This window comes from Lepidochelys kempii, chromosome 6 (assembly GCF_965140285.1).
Source record: "Lepidochelys kempii isolate rLepKem1 chromosome 6, rLepKem1.hap1, whole genome shotgun sequence".
NCBI classification, from domain to species: Eukaryota; Metazoa; Chordata; order Testudines; family Cheloniidae; genus Lepidochelys; species Lepidochelys kempii.
In genome coordinates, this window is record NC_136385.1 from 103504201 (window position 1) to 103528655 (window position 24455).

At 41.5% G+C, this 24455-nt stretch overlaps 1 protein-coding gene across 3 annotated transcripts in view; it reads right to left on the reverse strand.

The window, feature by feature from the left end:
* Positions 1–358: 358 nt before the first annotated feature.
* TC2N (tandem C2 domains, nuclear) overlaps positions 359–24455 on the reverse strand; it is a 46850-nt gene continuing 22753 nt past the window's right edge. For 2 of the 3 annotated variants that reach the window (XM_073349446.2, XM_073349445.2), the window contains exons 3-12: positions 24152–24382; positions 20115–20282; positions 16513–16604; positions 15216–15291; positions 13430–13530; positions 12047–12163; positions 8516–8707; positions 6378–6492; positions 5690–5889; positions 359–2610 (exon numbers count right to left, since the gene is read on the reverse strand). In XM_073349446.2, the coding sequence (XP_073205547.1) occupies positions 2500–2610; positions 5690–5889; positions 6378–6492; positions 8516–8707; positions 12047–12163; positions 13430–13530; positions 15216–15291; positions 16513–16604; positions 20115–20282; positions 24152–24382 (1403 nt within the window). In that variant the 3' untranslated portion in view covers positions 359–2499. The remainder of the gene's footprint in view (positions 2611–5689; positions 5890–6377; positions 6493–8515; positions 8708–12046; positions 12164–13429; positions 13531–15215; positions 15292–16512; positions 16605–20114; positions 20283–24151; positions 24383–24455) is intronic. The other variant, XM_073349448.2, reaches the window with a different exon arrangement.

Consider the following 24455-nt stretch of genomic DNA (forward strand, 5'->3'; position numbering starts at 1 on the left):
TTGGCCCCATGAGAATTTTGCCACTGACATCAGTGGGAGCAGGATTCAACCTTTGCCTCTGAGGATCCAGGGCTAAAATATTAAAAACCTGGTTTTAGTTGTTTTCTGGAGCTGGTGAAAAAAGTGGAAATACACACACACACACACAAATCTTCGCATTCTCCCCACGTTTGTTTTTTGCTCAAATGTCATTGAAAATTTGCTGAAATTTGAAAAGTTTCAGCCAACAATATAGCTGGTCAAAAAACTGGAAAGACATTCATGAAAATCCTTCCCTGCATCAAACTGTAAACAAATATTACAGGACTGTATCTACAAGGTGTGTGTTCTTCCATTAAATTATTTTTTCTGGCCCTCAGCTGTTCCTTCTCACAGCCTCTCTCTCCTCTAAGAAGAGCATATTCCAAAAACATTCTCATTCAAATCCAAATATGCAAACCCATCGTGTGTGAGTGGATTTGAAGTTAACCAATAAGGTAACTTCATTTTGTCTATCTTTTTAGAGTACGCAGACAGTGTCTGTGCACTCTGTATAGGTAGCGAATAAGGAACTGGTAAGGGATGAGTGATCGTGTAAATACTTATTTACAGATTTATTTCTTAACAATCCAATAGTTGCAGGTGCGCAAAAAGGTTTGTGGGTTTTAGATGTCTGTATATTATACATGCAGCTTATTTATCAAATTAAAGCCCAGAGTGAAAATTCTTCTTCATAAACAGCTATGTGAAGATATGGAATGAAAAGAAGCTAGATTTAACTATTGTGTGGCCACGGTGGCACCACAAAAAATCATTGGTGCCATTTGTACCGAAGATGTACCTCAGATTGTTACTCTTCCGATTCTTAGAGCTGTATTAAAATTTACTCTCACTTTCGGCCTACCGCTTAAATAAAACTTGAGTCCTACGGTGTGCTGTGTTCTAATGAACATTTTATAAGCACTTCTAGATCAGTAAATATTTGCCTGTTCCACAGTACAGGTTAGTCTGGCTTTCAAAAAATGTAAGTAAACACTACAACATCATTGATTAGACAGGAAGTGGTTTATGTTATAAAAAATACAAATGGAGAAATTTATCCACAAATACTGGCCCCAATCCCAGGCCTTGCTCTGGCCACTTTTCACCATTTCACCAGCACAAAGCAGCCCTAAAGCAAACAGATCCAGCCCCTGCAGTACCTCACCTGCATAGGGAGATCTTTGGGTGGCACAGAGTAGCCATAGTAACTCTTACAGCACTATTCCACTCCCTGTGTCAGAATAGCAGGGGCAGCTGGGAGGAAGGAGGGTCCATGCCCCACCGCTATCCCTGGTTGTTTTAATGGCCCTTTGTGGCTGCTGCCAGCTGGCACAGGGTAGAGTAGTCTTTGAGCTCTGACTGCTGCGTGGGGTGACCCCAGGATCCCCGTGTGTTCCCCACTCCTTAGCTGTGCTAAGTGCTCCAAGGACGCAGCTGAGGCTCTACCCCATGAAGTTTGCTCATTTGTAGAGATGTTCATTTCATTCTGTTCAAAGGAAGTCAACACTCATGTGACCCCTTGATTTTAATGAAGGGGCCCCACTAATGTCAACGTGAGCCTGCCCAACTAAAGGTCTCACATGTAGACCCATAACAGAGAACAATGGGGAAAAATCAGAATCAAGTTTCTGCTTTCAGAGACTGGATACCAACATTGTTACAGACTGCAAGGAAAAAAAAAAAATGTTTGTTGCCTCTTTTACTTAAAAAAGTAGAAAAATGTGGCCTAAAAGGGGTTTGTTCATTTTTTAAATTCTGCTGCTTTTGTGTTGTTTTTAAAATATCAGTAATATCAGGTCTTCATTTCCCTGATTTTGTGAAAGTCTCAGGAGGATGGGAACATTCTCAAGCCTTAATGGAAGTGTTGTGATGTTGCATCTTTTCTACTGTTTAATCAGGAGTTACTGACAAAAAGTTTCACTTGCTTGATATCAAAAATATAATCCTGCCAGTTCTCCAGTCATCTATCGACACTTCCAGGGAAGATGAGAACTGGGTTTCTATTGTTACTAAAAAGTTCAGAGGAATCCTTTTGGGAAAAGCCCAAAGCAAAACCAAAACTACACACAAACCCCCTTTCCAGCCTTCTATAAAGAAGTTTAAAATGCACGAGGGCATGAGCTCAATTCCACACACTCCCTTTTAAAATATGCTTTAAATGTACATGAGCACTATATTATAGAATCCTTCTTGGAAAAACTACAGCAACAACTGTTCACTTCTCAAGGTGGTGTTTTACTTCAGCATACAGTTTCACTAATTCCCACTTGTTATCATACCAGTATTTTGCCAGCAGTACTCTGTGAAAGCTCTGATCCCTTTTCCTTTTGGCTTTTTCCAGTTAACAATATGTGATGCAAGCCCAGACTCCATTCGAGTAGGCAGTATTTTCCCTTTTCTTATCTGTATTAGTTCATTTTAAGAGTGCAGGAGTTTCTTGTAGCAAGTCCATATCAGTACTGAATTCATCTGACATCTTCAGGATGGATTTATGTTATGCCATTTAATGACAACCTTTTCGGGGTTTGTGATTGTATCTCTCCACTGATCTGCAGCTTCACTATTACTGCTATTAGAGCTTAGCCAGACCTGTGGTAAGAAAAGAACAAACAACACACCACAGCTGAGTTGTCATACAGATCACATTACTGGCAGCCTCAGCCAACCCCCTCAACATTGCTGATAATATGCTTGCTTTCATTATATGCATGCACAATAACTCGTCAGAAGCAGAGTATAATAAAAATCTGTCATAGTTAGTATGGTCTGGCCCTGGGAGCACAGGGTGTTAAAATACTGAGTTCAATTTCTGCCTCGGACAGTGACTAGGAGTTTGGTGGACTCATCATAGGCAACAACATACATATCTCCACTTTGCATCATGCAGCCAGTTGAGCATCATTTGCCATCTCCGAGTTCCATGGCTGCTGCAAGTCAACACTCAGGGGAAGTCTCAGAACCCATTAGGACTGGGAATGGCTCTACAGAACTTGCACAATACATTTACATTCACAATTAAAAAACAGATATGGCCTAACTGTGCACTCCATTGAACTCAATGGATTTCTTGCCCAAATGACCAGGTGGGTGAGGTAATCTCTTTTATGGGACCAACTTCTGGTGGTGAAAGACTAAGAGACAAGCTTTCAAGCTACACAGAGCTCTTCTTCAGATCTTGGAAAGAAACTCAACGAGTCTCAACTAAAGGCAAGGTGGAACAGATTGTTTAGCATAAGTGGTTAACACACAATCTAAAAGACCATTCCAGGTGAAGTGGCCAAAACAACACATGAAGGAATGTGCCCATACCATGTATAATCACGAGAGAAAAATCAGTTTGTCAGCAGTGTTCAAGTAATAGACAGCAGATACAAAATGAAGTGCAGAGCAAAGGAGGAAGTTTCTGTCTAATCATCTCTCTCCCACATACCACCCCCCTTCCATTAACAAAAGTTATTGGGATAAACAGAACTCTATCAATATTTATGAAGGCTTTTCCTTCTTTTCTCTGTGCTTCAGAGGACTATCTTTCTAATACAAATCCCAATGATTAAAATGTGATTTTTTTGGTCAAAATACACTATGCATGCCCAATGTTGGCTCTCAGGGTAGTCAGTGGGAATTTTGCCAGGCAGAGGACTGAAGGATTGGATCCCTTGTATACATAAGATCACTAAATAAACTCCTTTATGCATTAAAATGGTCATGCTTATGATCAAAGACATACCTACAAACAGCACAGTCTAAGCTTTAAGTTGTCTTCTAAGAATGTCATCCAATTAAATATCACAGTCTCTTAAAGAATGAAATTTCTGGACGTGGCTATATTCTTCTTTTTCCAGCTCTGCAGCCAAGTGCTCGCAGTACATTTTTCCTATGGCCATGTTTTGAGTCTGCCTGTTTCAGCCTAAACAAGCCTTTCCAAATCAGCTCTAAAGAGCAGAGGTAGTGCACTTCCCCCCCTCCCCTCAAAAATAAGATTTATTATTAAAAGCACAAATCAAGATGAAGTGACGAAGCTTGATAACTGCAGCATCATGCACATGTTATTATTTAACCCAAATTAAAATAGCTAGAAAGCACATGCCTATTTTTTTCCTTTTGTAATATAGTTTTACTAACAGGATCACAATGAGATCCAGTACACATGTGGAATGTTGCTCTGTCCAGCATGGGGAAGCTCACCTTACAATCACTCATGCTAGAATAGGACTTCCATAGCACTTACAGCTCTTCAGTAACTGTGCACGTTTAAAATGTCATAAGCCGAAGGTATACTGATACAATGGTAAGTTACATGTTTACTGTGATTAAGAGCATAGGACCTCAGTGGGATGTGAACATTATAAAGGTGGCGAGGCTCTCAAAAAAACCCAGACATTTTGGGGTTCTAAAATTTAGGTGCATGTGTTATTTAATGGCTCTCAGAGAGACAACTACCACTACCTAGCATTGAGGGCTCTGGAACAGATCAGACAGCACTGATAGTGGGTTATCAAGACTGACCTGTGATCCACGAGAGAAAGAAAGGAGGACAGAAGAGACAGGAAGTTGGGAGGGGAGATTTTAAAAAGCCAAACTAAAAACTCTTAGTTACTAAAATAATTGTGGCCACACGGTACCTTCAGGAAGGTGCAATGGAAACCACCAACTTTACCATAAAGAAAATATTGCATTCCCCTCAAGCATTTTATTTAACAGAAAAACAAATATCATTACGAGGTTCAAGATAACAACAGAACTGTGATTAGGTCTTGTGTACTCAGAACTGAGCTAGTTTCAACATCCATTGCAATAGATTCCTGAGTTTCCTGCTTCCCTTTCAGGGACTTGAAAGGGAAGCAAAGGTAACATTTAATGTTTAATAGTAGGGGACGAGAGGGAAGGCAGTCATTTAAGCTCTTGACATTTCCTTCTCTGCATACTTGCGTAAGCACTGCAAGCTGATACACCCTCTTTTTCTAGAGGCTATTCAGAGCCGCAGTGCTCCTGTGAATGCCGGATTTGCTTTACTTTAGAAAGTCTAAGCTATTGTCTACTCTACCAACCTTACAGTCGCACAGCTATGCTGCTGTAAGGTCTCCCATGTAGATGCTCTATGCCAGTGGGAGAGAGCTCTCCCATGAACATAATTAAACCACCCTAAACAAGCGACGGTAGCTATGTTGGTAGGAGAGCGTCTCCAGCCGACATAGCGCTGACCACACCAGCCCCTTTGTCAGTGAAACTTTTGTGGGTTAGGAGGGCCCCCACACCAACAAAAGAGGTAGTGTAGACAAAGCCTTAGTCGGTTAGGTATTCAGCAAGGAGGAGTTTATCTGTATGTATGTGAGTGAGAGAGAAAGAGGTATTTCACATGGTGGGACTCTGGGGGAAGAAAAATCAATGAGCCCAATCCTGTGAGGTACAAAGTGTCTTCTGAGGGGCAATGAGCACCCTCAACTACAACTGCATGGGCACTGTAGGAGCACAGCACCACTCAGGAAATGCTCAGGAAATGTAGGACAGGGCCCAAAGCTGCTACTGGCTGTTTAATCTCTGAATGTCGACCATTTTGTTCAATACATAATTTAGCTAAGCAGTGATCCTGTCAAGTAAATTTTTAACCTCTAGATTTCATGCTAGTTACCGGGGGTGGGGGAGTGGGGGGCAGAGAATAAAAACCAACCTGTCCCAGGAAGTGTTTTCTTCTCACTGAGGTCCTGCTGTAGAGTTTGATGAGAAAATTAATTCCTTGTTCATTCGGGCTAACTGGAAAAGTCATTGTTTCTCCCCACTTCACTCGTCCATTGGTGGGTTTCAATAGACGCGTCTTTTTCTTATAAATCAATCCTTCTGTACTAAACATTGAAACCTTCACAATGAAATCTAGGATAAAGGAAAAATGTGAGACACACAAAGCGGTTAGTCCACTAAAACCTGACAAGATCCAAGTGTGTAGTTTATAGTCTAATAATTACCTAAAAGCTGGGCCAAATGTGTTCATATTTACTTAACCATCGCAAGAACCATACAATAGCTTTCATTAAAATCACACATGCCTAATATATTCAACAACATTGAACTGATTAACACAGCATCCAAATGGCAAGGGCAGGCTAATGCTCTTGCATGTCCGAAATAATATTAGGACAAAAGAAAAACCCCAAACACACAAACACAGCATCAAACCAAACAACAAATTTAATCTAGTTTGACATCTATGGAAACGAATCTTGGCAATGGAAATCTACTGTGCTATGTAGTATTAGCTCGAGGTTTGTGTGGAATGCTATGAATTGCCAAGTCATTCAAGCAGTACTCTACCTGTTACAAATGCTTCTAGACAGGAGGTATGAGACAGCTGATGTACTTACTTAAAGAGAGCGGTGTGGATGAGCTTGGGAGGCTTTGGGCTTCAAGAATCTGTAACTGAATCCTGTTGTTTATTGCTTGAAAACAGGTTCCTATTTGAAGTTCTGCATTGCATACCTATAAAAAGAAGAATGTTGCTTTAATATCTGGATTAAGTTGCATATAAACTCATAAGTAAATGCATGTGTTTTATGTGGATATTGAAATAGAAACCAGATTTATTCCACCAGCACCCAAAACATTCTTTGGTGACCCTTTCCTCATGCATTTCTGTATACTGAGGTATAGACAGAAAAATATCACTTTATTCCATAAATACCCTGACACTTACCCAATGTGTTTATGGATGACCAGAGGCTTTGGGGTTTTACTATGTAGAATTTATTTCTTCCATGAACAAACAGTGTAAATGTAATAAGATCTCGGAGTTTAACGAACACTACACAAATGAAATGCTCAGGACAAACTTTAAGACTTGTTGGAGTATCTTAGGAAGCTCTATAAAAATAATGCTTATGATTATACATTATTTGCAGCATCTCTCCCTATTTTGAATTATTAGGCTGGAACTTCATGAACACAATTTGGAAGCTGCTACAGAATTCCTCCTGAAATACAAACCTCAGGAGTTGGCTCTTTGTGGGGCTGCTTGTGTTTAAGAGTTCATCTGACTCCTACTACTAATTTTTTAATGCTCTCTGATGTCACTCACACACAGAAGATTATCGAGTCATGTGAAGAATGAGGAGCATTTATGGTTATTCAATAATGATATCTACACAGGGCAAGTACCATTTACATTGGAACATTGCAGATTTATTCAGATGCAGTTTGCTTCCAAATTCATTAATTCAAATTTGATTTATAGAAAACATTAGCATCTGGGCACATTTTCACGTCAAACATATTTAGGGGGGAAAATCCCACAATGAAAATTAAGATGATCCTGCTGTTATGACACAGAGTTCTGTAAGAACTGCCATACTGTGGGTTTCAGAGTAGCACCATGTTAGTCTGTATCTGCAAAAAGAACAGGCATACTTGTGGCACCTTAGAGACTAACAAATTTATTTGAGCATAAGCTTTCGTGGGCTACAGCCCACCTCATCAGATGCGCAGAATGGAACATATAGTAAGAATACATATATTTTATACACACACACACACACCATGAAAAGGTTTGAATAGAGACTGGGAATAGCTGGGTCATTACACATTGAATCTATTTCCCCATGTTAAGTATCCTCACACCTTCTTGTCAACTGTCTAACTGGGCCATCTTGACCATCACTACAAAAGTTTTTTTCTCCTGCTGATAATAGCTCATCTTAATTAGCCTCTTACTCCACCTTTTCATGGTGTGTGTGTGTGTGTGTTCACATATATTCTTGCTATACGTTCCATTCTATGCATCCAATGAAATGGGCTCTAGCCCACAAAAGCTTATAATAAATAAATGTGTTAGTCTCCAAGGTGCCACAAGTACTCCCATACTGTGGGTGTGACACTGCACTGGGCTTGGGAATAACAAGTAAACAAACCCTTTATTGCATTTCTCAAAAGATCGCTTTACTGTAGTTTCTGATTTAGTTGGTCCTATAAATTAACCCAGGTTTTATTATTCTTTCCTGTAACACTTAACAACCACCTGCTGTTTATTGCTAAGTTAACTGCCTGAATTATTCTATTCAAGCTGCATGGTCTGGAGCAAACACATTTACATGGTAAAAATATCAATAAAGAGCAAGTAATGCTACTTAGTACTTTTAATCCATAAGAATTCAGGCCCTGTCTACTTTGTGTGAACAATAAAGATCCGAGGGATGAGAATTTGTCATTGGTCAAAAATTTCCCCAGTTGCCACAGTGTGTGTTGTTCTGTGTAACACCTGGTTGCAGCCCTTCACCTCAGAAGCAGCTGAGTTTCAGGAGCTTAGTTATAAAAAGCGTACAGTTGTAAAGTCTTTTGGAATGAAATACAAAGTGAAGGAAGATATTAATTATAACACTCATATTTCTAGAATTAGCCTTATACTTGTGATTTTACTTTTCTTCCCATTAATTTTCAGCTCTCTTTCTAGTGTATGTGATAACACTAGCTACCATGGTATATGGTGTGTAACTGGTGATCAGTCACTTACTGAAACTTTGGAAGCAGGCATTATATCCAGCCAATGATCCGATTCCTGTGAATTGAGCTCTCGTAGTGGCAGGGCACACTCTCCAATTGTTTTCTTCCGAGGAGTCTGAGTTTGGATTTTAAACACTAGTCTTACAGTCTGCAGAATTTGCAATTTGATAGTAAACACAAAGGTTTCCATGAATTCAATGTTCTAGAAGAAAGGACACATATGTAATAGAACAGTACAATCAAAACAATAAAGAGCCCTATACAGCATGAAACCCAGGAAAAAAAAATTCTGAGTCCTACAAAAGGTGTAATTGGAGATATTCTTAGGCTGTGTCTTTATTACCTAAAGAGGTGTTCTTTTATAGCTAGATAACTAACATGGACTACCTATCTTGTGTAAAATCCTAATGGAGACAACGCTCTGGATTTTTTACTGCAGTGTAACTAGGCAAGGTCAACTGCACATGAGAGACCAATCGTGTGATACACTGCAGTAAAAACTACATGCACCAAGTCTCACTGTAAAATTCTAGGAGACAATTAAAACTCCTTGGTTATCTCATCATAAAAAACACACCTTTTTTGGCAGTGAAGACAGAGCCTTACAAAGTTCTCAGTGAGGACATTCTCTGCCTGGTGCTGATTGGCTGTTTGCGCTAATCCCTCCCACCCCATCTCTCTCATTCTTTTCACTTCAGCCTCACTCAACCTGCCCTCCACACTCCCCTCTCTGCCCCACCTGTCTTTACCATCTCCGATGACTTTCTATATAGCTAATGCCCTCCTTACCAAGCTCCCAAAAGGAATTCAACAACAAAAGCAAACAAACAAAGACATTGTGGCACCAACATGGATGTTTACAAACCATTCCTCTGCTTGTATGTTACACTTCTGACTCCTTCCAGGTGTCTGACCTCTCTTTTAGACTATGAATCCTTCAGGACAGGGACTACCTACTACTCTGCCTATCCAGTGCCCAGCACAGTGGGGTCCCATTCTCAGTTGGCCTCTAGATGGTACCACAACATATCATTATGCTCTCACCGAAGTCAGTAGGAGTTTGAGGATTGGCTTCCACAAAGTAGGCCCCTAACTTTAGGTTTTCTAACCCCTTTGCACAAGCAAGGTGAGAGAAAGACAGGCCTAAATTCATGTAACCCTAAAAGAGAAAAGGAACCCTCCTGACAGGTTGAAGTGGACCCTCGGTCATTAATCAGCCAGTAGGACCCCCACACTTGAGAAATGCAGAGTAAAATTTAAGGCACCAAATGATACAGTCCCCAATTCATATTTGTACAAAGAAGCAGGGAGAAGGGAACTCAGAAAAAGGGTTAAATTGCACATTTCTCCAGAAGGGTTGGGATGATCTAGATGTGTTGGGTAACATTTCAAACTATGCCACTTTCTCCCTTCATGCCCAATTTTAATAATCAAATGTCACCAAAGATAGTCATGGTGAGAGAGGCAACCTTTTGAGCTTACACAGAGCTCTTCTTCAGGTCTGGGGAAAGTTCTCAGAGTGTCACAGCTACATATAAGGTGGACCAGATTGTTTAACATAAGTAGTTAATACATATTTCAAGGGACCATTCCAGGTGAAGTAGCCCGTTTAAGGCACCAAATGATACAGTCCCCAATTCAAGGCACCAAATGATAACACTTCCAATCATAAGGGAAAAAGGAAGGGGGTGGGAAAGAACCTGGCTTAGGGGGAGTTGCTAGTGGATTATAAATTGTTGTAATAAACCCTAAATCCAGTGTCTCTGTTCAGTTCATGATTTTTAGTGTCTAGCAGAGTTATGAATTTAAGTTCCATGGCTTGTCTTTTGAAAGTGGCGTGCAGGTTTCCTTTGAGCTTGTCTCTCTCACCAACAGAAGTTGGTCCAATAAAATACTCCTGGGAGAATTCTGTGCCAAACAATTAAAAATTCTGCTCACAATATTTTAAAATTCTGCACATTTCATTTCTCAAACTAATGCAAAATAATCACGCCGGTTTCAATCATTTTGGTAATTTATTTAAAACTACAATACAATGGATGGAGAATGGGAGGAAATCTCCAACCCCCCTTTGCCTACTAGTAATGTAGCTAGGTTTGACCCTTTACTTCTAAGCATTAGTCAACAAATATATGCAGCCACATGCTCAGTGTTACTTCACAGGCAACTGAAGAGCAAGTGAGGGCTAGGAAATGAAACAATTTATATGGGCTAGTGACCATCTCCAGAAAGGTCAGCAGCAAACAGTTCATGGAGCACATTTTGATAGGAAATTTTTTCAGTACAAAAATTTAGACCAATTCTAATCACTAAAGCACCATAAGCATTTATAAGGCTACACTATCCTTTACAATAAGGCTCCTTTACACTACTCTGGCAATGTAAAGGAGCCTTAAAACTTTTACATCTGTTTTATACTCTGGGGGGAAATTCACTAAGACAGGCTGCTACATTCTGCTCTGCCTGAGGGGATAGAGCCTGCCCCATGCCCACGTCCCCCACGCCTACCCCTCCCCTCAGAGTGTGCTGCAATAGCAAGTGAGAGGGACAGAATGTCTTGTCTGTCTCTCTCTCTCTCTCTCACACACACACACACACACACACCTGCCTGCTCTGCCTCCCCTGGTTGTGGTTTACGTCTCTACTGGCTGCTCTGGGCGCCTGAACCGATGTGCCTGCACTGCCGGGGAAGGGTGCATGACTACTGTTGTGTCTGCTCTTTCCTTTCCCGTCAGGGGTCATTTTTCTGCGTGGAAACAAAGAAATCTGCAGATAACATGAATTCTGCTTGTGTGCAGTGGCACAGAATTCTCCCAGGAGTAAATAAAAGCTATTACCTCACCCACCTTCTCTCTCTAATATCCTAGGACTGATACAACTATGACAACACTGCCTACAAAGATAATCATGTCTTGCCCCTTCGCTTCCCCCCCACCCAATACTAGTTCATATTTTCCAAAGTGTACTGTTAATTGTCACACTTCGGGCCAAATTCTTGTTCTTTGTACAGAGGCAGAGTTAACAGGTTTGCACAGGGACCTGTGCAGAGATAGGGGTGAACTGAAACCTCCACTTTGCTCCCCAAGCCAGAGCCAACATGAGGAGAATCATGAGAGCCATGTACACACTCCAAGGTAGTGTCTTAGCTAGTGGATATATGTAACAACTACACCCATTGGCCACGTGCCTACACTTCTCCTGACCTCTCTTCTGAACTGCTGCAGAGAAAGGCACTGCAGATTAGTGTTCTATGGTTTAGTCCCCTGTCACTCGAACTCCATCTCCACATTCGGAGCAGGAACAGGACCACAACAATTCTGCTGTTTTTCAGCATTTTCTACATCTGCAAAATGCGGGTGGATGAAGAAGAGGAATGATGAGAGAAACAAGATTTTCCCCTTTTTAACCTCTTAGAAGCCTATAATGATAATGTCCTGACACTAAACAATTCTTATGGAAAACATGGTGCAAAGAAACAGGATCAAAATAATTTACATTTGCTGGGAAAAAAAAATATTGATGTTTTTCTGCCACCACTTACATTGGAACCTTCTTTGGCTGAAGATTTGAACTGCACTGGCTTAGGCAGCATCAGAATTCCTTTGACAGAAATATAAGGATTTTCTCCACAACTAGAAGGCCAGCTCAGATCTTTGCACTACAGCATTGAAAACAAAGTCACTTTAGACAGCAAAAGCCCCTTGCTTTAGGCTAACACAGAAGCACACATTCTTGTTTACTGTATGGCGTAAGGAAAAAGCTTCAGGATATATTTTTAAGGTAAATCAGAGCAAGTGTGATGTCCATGTTGCTTTAGAGTTTAATTTTTGAAGTATTTGATAATCAATTTCTGCAGCAAGGTAGAATAGCTATCCAGGAAACTTTAGTGAATTAATGATATGACATTACAATAGTAATCAGTCAGGAAAATGCCCTTAAGGCAGTGTGTATTGTTCCATGCAAAGTTGCAGGGTCCCTGGCTATTCAAAATTCCACTACCACAACATCATTCACAGTTCATGGAATTGTATAAACACTTGCTGCACATGCAAATAGAAAAGCCACAAGAAGTTACATCCCATAATTTACCGGTGTTGTAGTTTTGCCACTGAAGTATTGGCAGAATTAAACATTGCTTCACTGCATCTTATTTCAAGAGCAAAGCAATCACATAGGGCCTGATTCTGCCACTCTTGCACACTACCTTACTCCACAAGCAGTCATACTATCCAGAATGACAAACCATGGCTAAGGCTACGTTTTAGATACAGGGATTTTTAGTAAAAGTCATGGGACAGGTCATGGGCAGTAAACAAAAATTCATGGCCCATGATCTGTCCATGACTTGTTATATACCTCTGACTAAATCTTGGGGGGTGGGGACAGGGATGCCATGGGTGCTCGGGATGGGGGCAGCCCATAGCCCGGGACCCCCTGCTGGTGCTGGGGTGGGGTAGACAGTCTCTCTACCCGGCTCCTTGCAGCTCCTCAGAAGCGGCAACGTGTCCCTCCCTCAGCTCCTAGCTCTGTGCCCTGCTCCCACCCCAAGCGCTGGCTCAGCAGCTCCCATTGGCTGGGAACTGGAGTCACACCAGCCACTGCAGAAGTCACGGATGTCTGGGAAAGTCATGGAATCTGACTTCCATGACCTCCGTGACAAACTCACGGCCTTAACCATGGCAGAAAGAAATCCATTAGTGATTAAAACATTAAGAATCCAGGAGGAGATGACATCTTGAAAGAAGCAAGGAAAGGTGTATCACATTTAGGCCAAACTGAGGGTATATTTTGATACTTCAGTTCTGAGATAGTTTTACAGAAGCAAAAGAGTCCAATCTAGCTGGGAGAACTGATGCCACAGATTACTAAGTACAATAAAGTCTCCATTTGAGTCAGTTATACAAGCCCAGCAATATTCTCTTACATGCAAGATTGTGATCCAGATCTGTTCTGCAGAAGGAATATAACACAGTTTCACATTCATTCTTCCAAAGTCTCGTTCGTCACCTGATAACGTAATGGTATCTGGGGAAAAAGCCAACCAGTCTTTTTAAAAGCCTTGCAGTATCTTCCAGCCCATTCTGAAAAGCAGGGATGCTGTTCAGTTTTGTGACCCGCATATTTTAAAACTCTCAAACTGAGTTTGAAATATCTCAGCACAGATTTTAAGGCCAGGAGGGACCAACAGATCTTCAATTTGACCCCTTGTATATTACAGGGCATTAAATGTCACCCATTTGCCCTGTATTCAGCCTAATAATGTATATTTGATTAAAACATATCCTCCAGAAATGCAACTAGTATTGATTTGAAGCCATCAAGAGACAGAGACTCCACCACCTATCTTGGTAGTCTGTTCCAGTGGTTAATCATCTTCACTGTTAATTCTGTGCCTTATTTCGAATTTGAATTGGTCTGGCTTCTGCTTTCAGCCATTTGTTCTTGTTATGCCTTTTTCTGCTCGACTAAAGAGACATTTACTAGCTGGTATTTTCTCCCCATGAATGTACTTTATACATAAAGGCTAAGATTTTGTCTCACATATTTTTAGTGAAAAAGTCATGGACAGGTCACGGGTAATAAGGACAAATTCATGGGAGCCCATGACCTGTTGGTGACTTTTACTAAAAATATCTGCGAAAAAATGGGGAGGGAGAAGGTTCCTGCACCCATCGCTACTGAGGCTCCCCACTGCCTGTGGTGGCCAGGGAGCTGCAGGGGAGTCACCCCAGCTGACAGCTCCAGCCCTACCACCCCAAGACTGCAGTCATGGAGGTCTCTGGAAGTAACGGATTCTGTGACTTCTGCAACCTCTGTAACAAAATTGCAGCCTTACTTATACACTGTAATTAAGTCACCTCTCAATCTTTTACATAAACTAAACAAATTGGGCTCTCAGTATCTTACTACAAAGGCATTTTCTCCAATCCTCAAATAATTTCTGTGGCTCTTTTCTGCACCCTCTCCAGGTTTTCACCATCCTTTTTAAAAATGTTTACACTAGAACTGTATAGAGTATTCCACTATCAGTTTCAACAATAATAGTGGTATTGGATTGCGAGTTTCTCCATTAGAAGAGGAGGAGAAAGGACCAGAGCTATTACCATGATACTTCCCTTTCCCCCTGCCCTCAACAGAGTTGACTAATATCCTAATTAACCGGCGAGTTAACTCAGGGTGGGATTTTCCAGAGCACTAAAACTTGTGCTCCTGTCGGTAGATCTATACTGTAGATCACAGGGTGCGACTACAGCTTGAGCTGACATATCCGAGTTAGCTTTAATCTAGCTAGCTCAGATCCTGGAGCAGTGAAGCTGTGGCAACACATGCTTCAGCAGGGGCTGTACAAGCACGCCTGGACCTCTGGGTGATTACTCACAGGGCTAGCCCATGCTGAAGCTTGTGCTGCCACAGCTTTGCCAATTTAGCTAGCTTTAATCACACACAGTGCAATTACAGCATCTCCATACCTTGGATCACTAAGGTGCTCTTAAAAATCCCATGTTCAATCTCTTTCAATAGGAAAGTTGCAGATGGAGGACTGAGTAAAGTAGGCATCTTACACTTCAAGTTACAAACTACCCACCAATTGTTTTGCTCCTCGATACCACTCCATAAAAATCACTGTCTGCAGTAATACAGTAATATTTTAGATATCACTGTGTAAAGGAAACTATTCCATTGCTGGTTACAAAACAAACAATTATTACCCAGGCTCCTGTTACTGCCTTGCGAATCCTTCTTCGAGGAGGTACTACTGGGTACACTGGAGACTGAATCATATCTCTGCAAAGAAAATGCCTCTTTAGTGGTGAGTGTGACAAAGAGCCCAGCAAGTTCTGATCATAAAAGATGGGACACTGTGATAACTGGGAGGATGTAAATTGAAGTTCTCTCATTCGTTACTAACCCCTTGAAGCTGGTAGTGCGGAATTCCTTGGCGGTGGGATTTAAACATAAAATGCATTCACAGTTGGCATTGATTTTTTTCCCCTACTGATGCATGAAGGTTTTTTCCCCATTCGCATAAATGGAAATTAGTAACATCTTTATTTCCTGCTGCACCAATGGAAAACTAACTCCTTACATCACCCCATTGTCCAGTTTTATACTTGTGCAAGACAGGGAACCACAGCTGCTTATACTTAGAATCATAGAATATCAGGGTTGGAAGGGACCTCAGGAGGTGATCTAGTCCAACCCCCTGCTCAAAGCAGGACCAATCCCCAACTAAATCCCAGCCTGACCTTAAAAACCTCTAAGGAAGGAGAATCCACCACCTCCCTATGTAACGCATTCCAGTGCTTCACCACCCTCCTAGCGAAAAGGTTTTTCATAATATCCAACCTAAATCTCCCCTACTGCAACTTGAGACCATTGCTTCTTGTTCTGTCATCTGCCACCACTGAGAACAGCCTAGATTTATCTCTTTGGAACCCCATTTAAGGTAGTTGAAAGCCGCTCTCAAACCCCCCCTCATTCTTCTCTTCTGCAGAAGAAATAATTCCAGTTCCCTCAGCTTCTCCTCAAATCATGTGCTCCAGCCCCCTAATCATTTTTGTTGCCCTCCGCTGGACTTTCTAATTTTTCCACATCCTTCTTGTAGCGTGGGGCCCAAAACTGGACACAGTACTCCAGATGAGGCCTCACCAATGCCGAATAGAGGGGAATGATCATATCCCTCGATCTGCAGGCAATGCTCCTACTTATACAGGCCAAAATGCTGTTTGCCTTCTTGGCAACAAGGGCACGCCGTTGACTCATATCCAGCTTCTCATCTGATAACCAACTGACTCAAGTTTCCCAACTATACTGTGGGGGGAGAAGGGAGGAATTAGGAAAAAACCTAGTGAAATTATTTACTATTTTGAACTTTTTCCTCAAGCTCTTCTACTGCATATCAAAATGGCCCTTAAAATGTTTACTCTTGAACTGTGATGGTATCAGGCACAGGTACACAAAAGAAAATGAGTGCTGCGTATAGCCTAAGTTATTAAAAGAACTCACCTGGATGACACGATGGGGTGGATTTGTGAGATCAAACAGGGAATGGCTTAAACCAGGTGATCCAGGAAGTGTGCTACTCCTTAAATCACAAACTGAAACAGAAAGGGACAAACATATTCACTTTGAACAGCAGGAATAACATTAACATTTTTATTGGCAAGAAAAGAAAAGAGGAGAAAGTAGTTCTTAGTAAATGCCAGATTCAAAGCCAAGTTAATCAGATGTCTGTCCATCCCTAAACTTGCTTCTTTCACCCAGTCTTGAGCCAAACAATTACGGGTTTGAAAACACTCCTAACAATTTAGGTGCATGTGGATGTTCTGCATAGTAGAGCGCGCACACTCCAGAGCCAATCCCAAATCACTGCAACTTTTAATATATTAACTACAGGGTTACACATTGTAACTGCAAAGGGCATGAAAAATAACTTTCATAGTGATATTAATTACAGCATAAAATACACTTTGCTACAAAACAAAGTCTAGGTTAGTGACAGCTCATACCTGGAGCAGGAAAAAAAAAACGTGTCTGTGGCTTTTGCTGAACAAGTTAATATAACCCTTAAGAGATAGTTCATTAAAAGTGCCTAGGGGGTGGGAGGAATCATGAAAAATTGCAAAGATGTTTCCATTTTGAAAAGTTAAGACCCAGCTCCCTTTCATTTTTAAAGATCAGCATTTTTACCAAAAAGGGGTACTGAAAATGGAGTTTTGACTGAAAGAGTCAGTGATTTATGAATTTTGTTTTGGGGAGGAAAAAAGAGCCCATTGCTGGATGAGAAAGCTTTACATTTGAAAAAACGATGCCCAGCTCTATTTATAACTTAATAAATCACTAAGAAAGAGACATAAGGAAATGAGAATTTCCAGAAGCTTTTTCAGCTTTTATTTTACTATTAAATTCAAGAAGCCATTAGGTGCTCTGCAAATCCAGTCAGGCTACATGCACAAGTGTCATAGTTTACACTGTAAGCAATAAGGAAGTGCAAGAGTTAAGGTTTCAGCAGCAAAGTTGACTCTGCTGCATTGCACACATCCTCCAAATTTTAAAAGATCAAAGAGCAATATACAGAACTACATATATAACCAGAAAAAGGGAAATGATAGATGCCTTAGAAATACCTATGTGCCAAATACCAAACTGACTTCCCCTTCTGCCTCCTTATTTCTTCATGCACTTCTCTCTTCTCCTTAATGGCAGGAAGTAGCATTGTTTATGGAATGCCTTAGCAAAGAGATGGGTCTTATCTTTAGATCTGGTCACGGTTGGGGTTCAGGCTGACCTCGTTAGTTAAGGTTTTCCACAACAAGGGTCTCATCACCAAGAATGCTTTGTCTTCTGCACCCAGGAGTCTTATCTTATCCTTGGCTGTGCTTGCTGCAGTGTCCCTGTAGATCATAATTGTGTTGCTGGGTCACAGATGGGAAACTGGTCTCAACTGTCCAGTTCCTAGTGCGTTTTGTAGATTAGAACTAGGACTATAAAGTCAGTCTGGAGGCCATACTGGCACAGAGAACCAGTGACGTAATTTATCATCAACCTTTCTCGCTAAATGGGCAGACTGCTTCATAGTGCAGTTTTCATATTGCATCTACATTTAACTTCAGGTAGATCAAGTTGCAATAGTTTAACTGGGAGGTGACAAAAAAGAAGTGTATTATATCACAATAGCAAGGTCCTCATTTGAGAGGAAGAGCAGAGTCTCCTGGCTAGCTGGAGATAGTTGAAGACAGTACTCATCACTGTTGGCATCCTTTTTTGCCCAGAAGCCATGCAGAGAGGCTGTGCACCAGCCAAATACCCCAACATTGATAACAGAAAATACACCTTAACATGCGTGAGTTACTGTCACTGTTTTTCAGAAGCTTTTCAACTCCATCCCAATATCAGTGTTCAAGAGGCCTGCAAATACCTCTAACTCCACCAGGTTGACTAATCTCCGATTTTAAACCTACTAGAAGGCCACTTGTCACGCTGCACTGGTTTCCTTACTGCTTGGTCTGTATTTTCCAATATTTCAAGAGATTTCCATTATTCACAGTTCAAAAGGAGGAAGCAATGAAAATCTGGATGTTGTCGATTTCAGTTGCCTCCTCACTACCTCCGAATGGAAATAATCAGTTTTGCTTAGTATGAGCTGTCATGACAGAGTAATGCTCTTCCTGAGAGGGAGAAAGAGAAGCAAAAAGGAAAAAAATAGTTCTGACTTGGCTTGAAGGAGGGAGGGGAAAGCAATAACAGTATTCAGATACATTTTAGTGAAGATCTGTCAGTCTGGGATCACTTCCAAATTATCTTTCTTTGTTTCAAAGAGAGAGAGACAGGACTTCTGGTCTGTTTATAAAATCTTACACAGAAATACTGTGTTACAGAAACAAGCAAGCCCTTGAAACACAGTTTTGATGTAATGGAAGCAAATGAGCTGAGGCAAGCCCATAACTTGATTCAATAAAAAGTGAAAATATAATTTACTGAAATATAATCCATATGCAAAACCGAGAGGGAAACTATTGGGAAACTGTTATCCAGCTGTTTACTCTTCTAGCTAAAGAAAAGGATTACAAATCAGTTGGACGTTTTGAAAATGGCATATTTACAGTATATTTCTTGGACAGATGGTTGACATCTTTCAGATGAATAGACTGACAAAAGAGTGGCTTTTTCCAAAACCAAAAATGTTCACAAACAATTGGTAACCACAATTTAAAATTTCGTAAAATTTCATTTTATAAAAAACAAAATTTTGATTAACCAATTTTTTAAAACTGTTTATTTTGAACCCTATGAAGTGAAAAATTTCAAAAATAATTTTTCCCTTCTACACTTTTTAAATAAGCTCTAGTTTTAAGTTCACAAGCATGCAACACAGTGGCACTTCTAGGTGCTGCAGCACAGCAGGCTTAGGAGAGTGCCAGCTAGATTTTGAAAGAGGTGGCAGAAACCTTGCAAGGGAAAAACGTATATAAAGTCATTAATAATGCAGTTCTCCTGTTACATCTACATATAACTTCAGGTAGATTGTGTTGAAATAGTTTAATTGGGAGGCGACAAAGTGTGATATCACAATAGCAAGGTCCTCATTTGAGGAAGAGCAGAGTCTCCTGGTTAGCTGGAAATGGTTAAAGACAGTACTCATCACTGTTGGCATCTTTTTATTGGGACAACTTCTGTTAGTGAAAAAAGATAAGTTTTCAGGCTTACATAGAGCTCTTCTTCAGCTCTGTGTAAGCTCGAAAGCTTGTCTCTTTCACCAACAGAAGTTGCTCCAATAATAAATAGTCTCAACTCTTTCACTTAAGTGTCTCGTGAACAATAGTACTTGCTCTCAGGTTTATTAATATTAAAGATCAAGTGTCAAATATTTTCTTAGTGTGTACCAAAGATTGTATATGAGGTGTTTTAGGCCATGAAGAGGCAAGAAGCAAGCAGAGTAGTTGGGAACAAGGAGGAACCAGTACTGGATGACCAGCTAGTTCTGGGACCAACAGATCACCGTTTGAGAATTGCTGTATTCAGACATACCTTCCATATTCCCAATGTGCGCGCTCTCCTGCATTTAAACCTTCTGGTCAGAAAGGAGAGAGAACAGGATGAGTTCTTACCTGATCCATATAATCTCACATCTGATTTTTCTGGGAAGCGCCTAGTCATATCCGGTGAAATATGCTGCTGCCTATAGAATGGATTATACACCACATCACCATGGGGTCTTTGCTGGTATATATTGGAAAGTTCTGCTTTCCTGTCACCAACAAAAGCTCTGGCAGATCCTGTGAAACACAACATAAACCACATGTAAGAGTCTTAGCAGTTAATGAACATATTGCCATGGTTCATGAAGCAAGCAACATGTCTTTCAGGCAAAGGATACTTTGCTACCTGCTTAGGAAAAACTAACAGGTTATGTCAGATTTCAGCACTCTTAGGAATTACTGGCACAAATTTGAAACTTTACATTGAGAAGTCATGCACACACACCCCTTGGAGTTCCTTAATATAAACCTAACCTGATTTATACATAGATAGTTCCAAAGACTGAGAGCAAGTCAAATATTCAAAGGAAACTGGGTCATGTGTGCAGAGAACCTGTGCTTTCACGTTGGTTCTAACCCAGTGGGGTGTCCCACTTTGCTATAGTAGCCCCAGAACCTTCAGCAGGGTCTAGGAAGGAGAGAGAATATAGCCTGTGGCTTTGTATACTCTGCTTAATTTCCATAGGATACCTATCAGTACAGAGAAGTAAAACAGACTTGCCCAAGATCACTTGCTTGTTGGCTGAATCAGGAATAGACCATAGAATGCCTGTCTCCCAGCTGCAAGCTCAGTCCATTAGACCTACTTTTCTTTCCTCTCCTTCTAATGAGTTCAGGCAACATATTAAGGTCTTGGTAAACAGAACAGTAAAAAAAGATTGACATTTCATTTTATTTATCAAAGCCCCCCATCCATTCCTCTAGGTGGTGGTGTCAGAATGAATAAAAAAAAGAGAATAAACTAAAAGAATCATATGTAACAAAGAGATGATCATTCAGGAATTCAAGTGTGATGGAAGCAGTAACACAAGAAAGTTAAATTAGTTCAGAGCATTCAGCCATTTAGATAAATATTAATATTAACATTAACATATGTGGTCAGAAACTGATATTTCCTTTCGCTAGCTTAGCTTCTCATGTAAGACCATGAGAAACAAACTGTTGCAAGCCTTGCAAAGAAAATTTGCCAAAGCATAATAGAAAATGGTGTTGCATTAAAAGCAGAGTTTGGACTGTTATGGCTGTTTACCAAGAGTCTGAAAATCAGGTAGAATCAGAGAATATCAAGGTTGGAAGGGTCCTCAGGAGGTCATCTAGTCCAACCCCCTGCTCAAAGCAGGGTTAATCCTCAACTAAATCAAATGGTACTCTAATGGTTCTCTTTAACATGCTAGTGCTTTAGTTAGTATTACATTATAGTGAAGAAGGAATTGTAGCACATTTCTCTAAATTCAATAAATCTTCCAAAAAAAGTAGTTTGCCTTTAACACAAATAGCTTTCACAACTCTTAAAAGCTATTTGTCCTTTCCAAATACAAATATACAGTTTTACTGCTAAAAATTAACATAATCATTTCAGAAAGACACAGCTTCTTATTTGCTGTAAGAATTATACTTAAGCTTAAATTAAATGCTTACTCATGAGGCATATTTGTGAAGAGACACTTTTCTTATCATGAGCTCTCCAGAAAACAATGATCCAAGACTCCAATGAACAAAAGTACCGCTTAATAAACCACTTTTTAAAACTGGGCAGAACAGCAAGAGGGTGGCGAGCAGGAAGTCACATGATAGTAGCATAATGTATAGTAAAAAGAAAAAAGTCTAAATGTCTATACTTTTGCAAAAGCACTATGCTTACAAAATAAGGAATTTAGGACAACCCCATGCAGTATCTTTGGGGACCACTGTATTAAATTTATGAATGGTTTATGTAGGATTGTGTTCTACTCCAATGGTGAGCAAACTTTCCCTTATCATTAACGGAATCTGTCCATGGCACGCCTCCATTACCGCACAGCCAAGGCTTCCTCAGCAGCCAGGCTGCACTCCTAGGGCAGGACCAATATCTGCCCCTTCTCCCTCGGGTTTCCAGAGTGGGGGCGGGGGGGGGGAAAGGTGCATGTGACGGTCTCTGGGGGTGGAGCCAGCGCTGGGCACGGAGGCTGACAGGAGCAGAAATTGGTGCAGCCCACGGACCCACAGGCTAGGTGGCCCCCTGCAGTCAGTCAGTCAGGGTGGAGATGGCACTCCCTCCCTGTCTCTGGTGGGGGATGGTTCAGGCCCTGCCACATGGGGCTGGCACGAGCTGCTTGGTGCCGCCACTCGCCCCCCCGGATGTTCCTTCATGCCCCACAGTTTGCGCACCACTGTTCTACTTCATGGGGGAGGGTTAGCACAGCTCCTCCAAGTTCCCGGGGCGAGGGCGTGATTAAGATAAGTTGCCAAGACTGAACAGTACCAGAGAGGTACTCCCCGACATGTGGTTTACATATATTCACTCAAACTGGGTTCTCCAGCAACTAGGAGATAAGAATTGTGCTTTTGGTATAAAAAGCTGAATTTAAACAGACTTTCTGATCCAGCAAATGGATGTAAGCTTTCTTCCAATTCTGCTGAAAGGTTGGAAGGCCATTCACCTACTGAACTCTCCACATGGAAGATGGGTGATTCCTGGCACGTTTAGTAGGTATATAGGACATTTTATGGTTTTCTCTGTGCGCTTTTGTCATTAAAATAAATGTGCTTGCTTTGGAGAGCTGTGTGGTAACTTGTAAATGCTTGCACACACTGATCATTGCTTGGAGAGAAAGCCACTGAGTCACTACTGCTGCCGGTGAGTCTCAGCACCCCATTCCTTACATGGGAAGTTTGGCTGGTGTGGATGTCTTCAGCCTTTTCTGGTCTCCAAGACCTTACAGAACTGCCTTTTCACACTGCTTTTTTTTGCAGGTAACTCATTTTCCTCCAGGTGTCCTTCTCTACTCGGAGTGAAACTTGAGACTTGGGGGCTTTGTTGATTGATGTCGACTTTGAACATTTCTCATCTTGCAGAATGAGTGGGTTCCATACTGTGAAAGTCTTCCTCAAAGCAGCTCTTGTGGAGGGCAAGAGAGCAGTGACTGAGGAAAAAGGCAGGAGACTGGGCTTCTGGAGAAATTCTTAATCTCAGAATCTGCCATGAATATTTACAGAAGGGGCATTCAGCATCTTTGGTTTCCCCAAGATGTAACAATGGCTGAACAGCAGTTTCTGGGACCTATATATTAACTATTACCTAATTTCTAGATGCATGGATTTTTACTAAGAATGTGAAAAAAGCCAAAATAAAACACCAAACCCTCATTTTGCTATAGTGCCAGGATAAAATTAGTTTAAACATTAGAAACAGAGTGTCTAAAACCAAAATTCCTGGACCTACCTTCAAATTTTGGTTAGGCAGGAAGGTTGGGAAGCATTGGAATCCAAACCAGCATCTGGAGCAGAGATGGACAAACTATGGCCCATGGGCAATATCCAACCCACAGGAGTGTCCTGCCCGGCCCCTGAGCTCCCGGTCCTGAAGGCTAGCCCCCGGCCCCTCCCCAGCTATCCCCCCTTCCCCACAGCCTCAGCTTGCCATGACGCCAGCACTCTGGGCTGCTGCTCCTCCTGGGTGGCGTGGCTGGCTCGTGGCTGGCTCTGGGACAAGGAGCAGGGCGGTTGGATAGGTGTGGGAGTGGATAGGGGTCGGGACAATCAGGGGACTGGGAGCAGAGGGGGTTGGATAGGGGGTGCAGTCCCAGGGGGCAATTAGGGGTGAGGGATCCCAGGAGGGGGTGATCAGGGGACAAGGAGCAGGTGGGGTTGGATAGGTTGGGGGCTCAGAGGGGGGGCAGGAAGGGGCCAGGCTATTCAGGGAGGCACAGCCTTCCCTACCCGGCCCTCCATACAGTTTCACAACCCCGATGTGGCCCTCGGGCCAAAAAGTTTGCCCACCCCAATCTAGAGACTGGTCCGATTTACATCGCTTGGGCAAAGACCTAATTAAAGTATCTAATGAAATGCTGCCATTTTTCTGCTGGGTTTTTTTGGCGCTATTTCACCATTATGATTTTTAAATTTACCTTGAATTCCCCCAACGTGCGACCAACTGCCAAGGTTCTTGGGTTGTATGTAAGCTAGTTTAAGCTGAGGGAGCACAAATGGGACCTCCCTGCCATCCGATGGCAGTTTCGCAAGGAGATAATCCTCGGAACAGCCAACTTGACGCTTCACTGACACAGAAGACAATGGAGGTTTCTCCACAATGCTTTGCCTGTTTTTGGCTGCAGCTTCAGATTCCTTCTCCATGGAAACTGTTAAAAAAAATAAAGTGCATTCAGTCTGAAGAGATTTTTGTGTTTAACGGGATCAAGGATTCACAGGGTT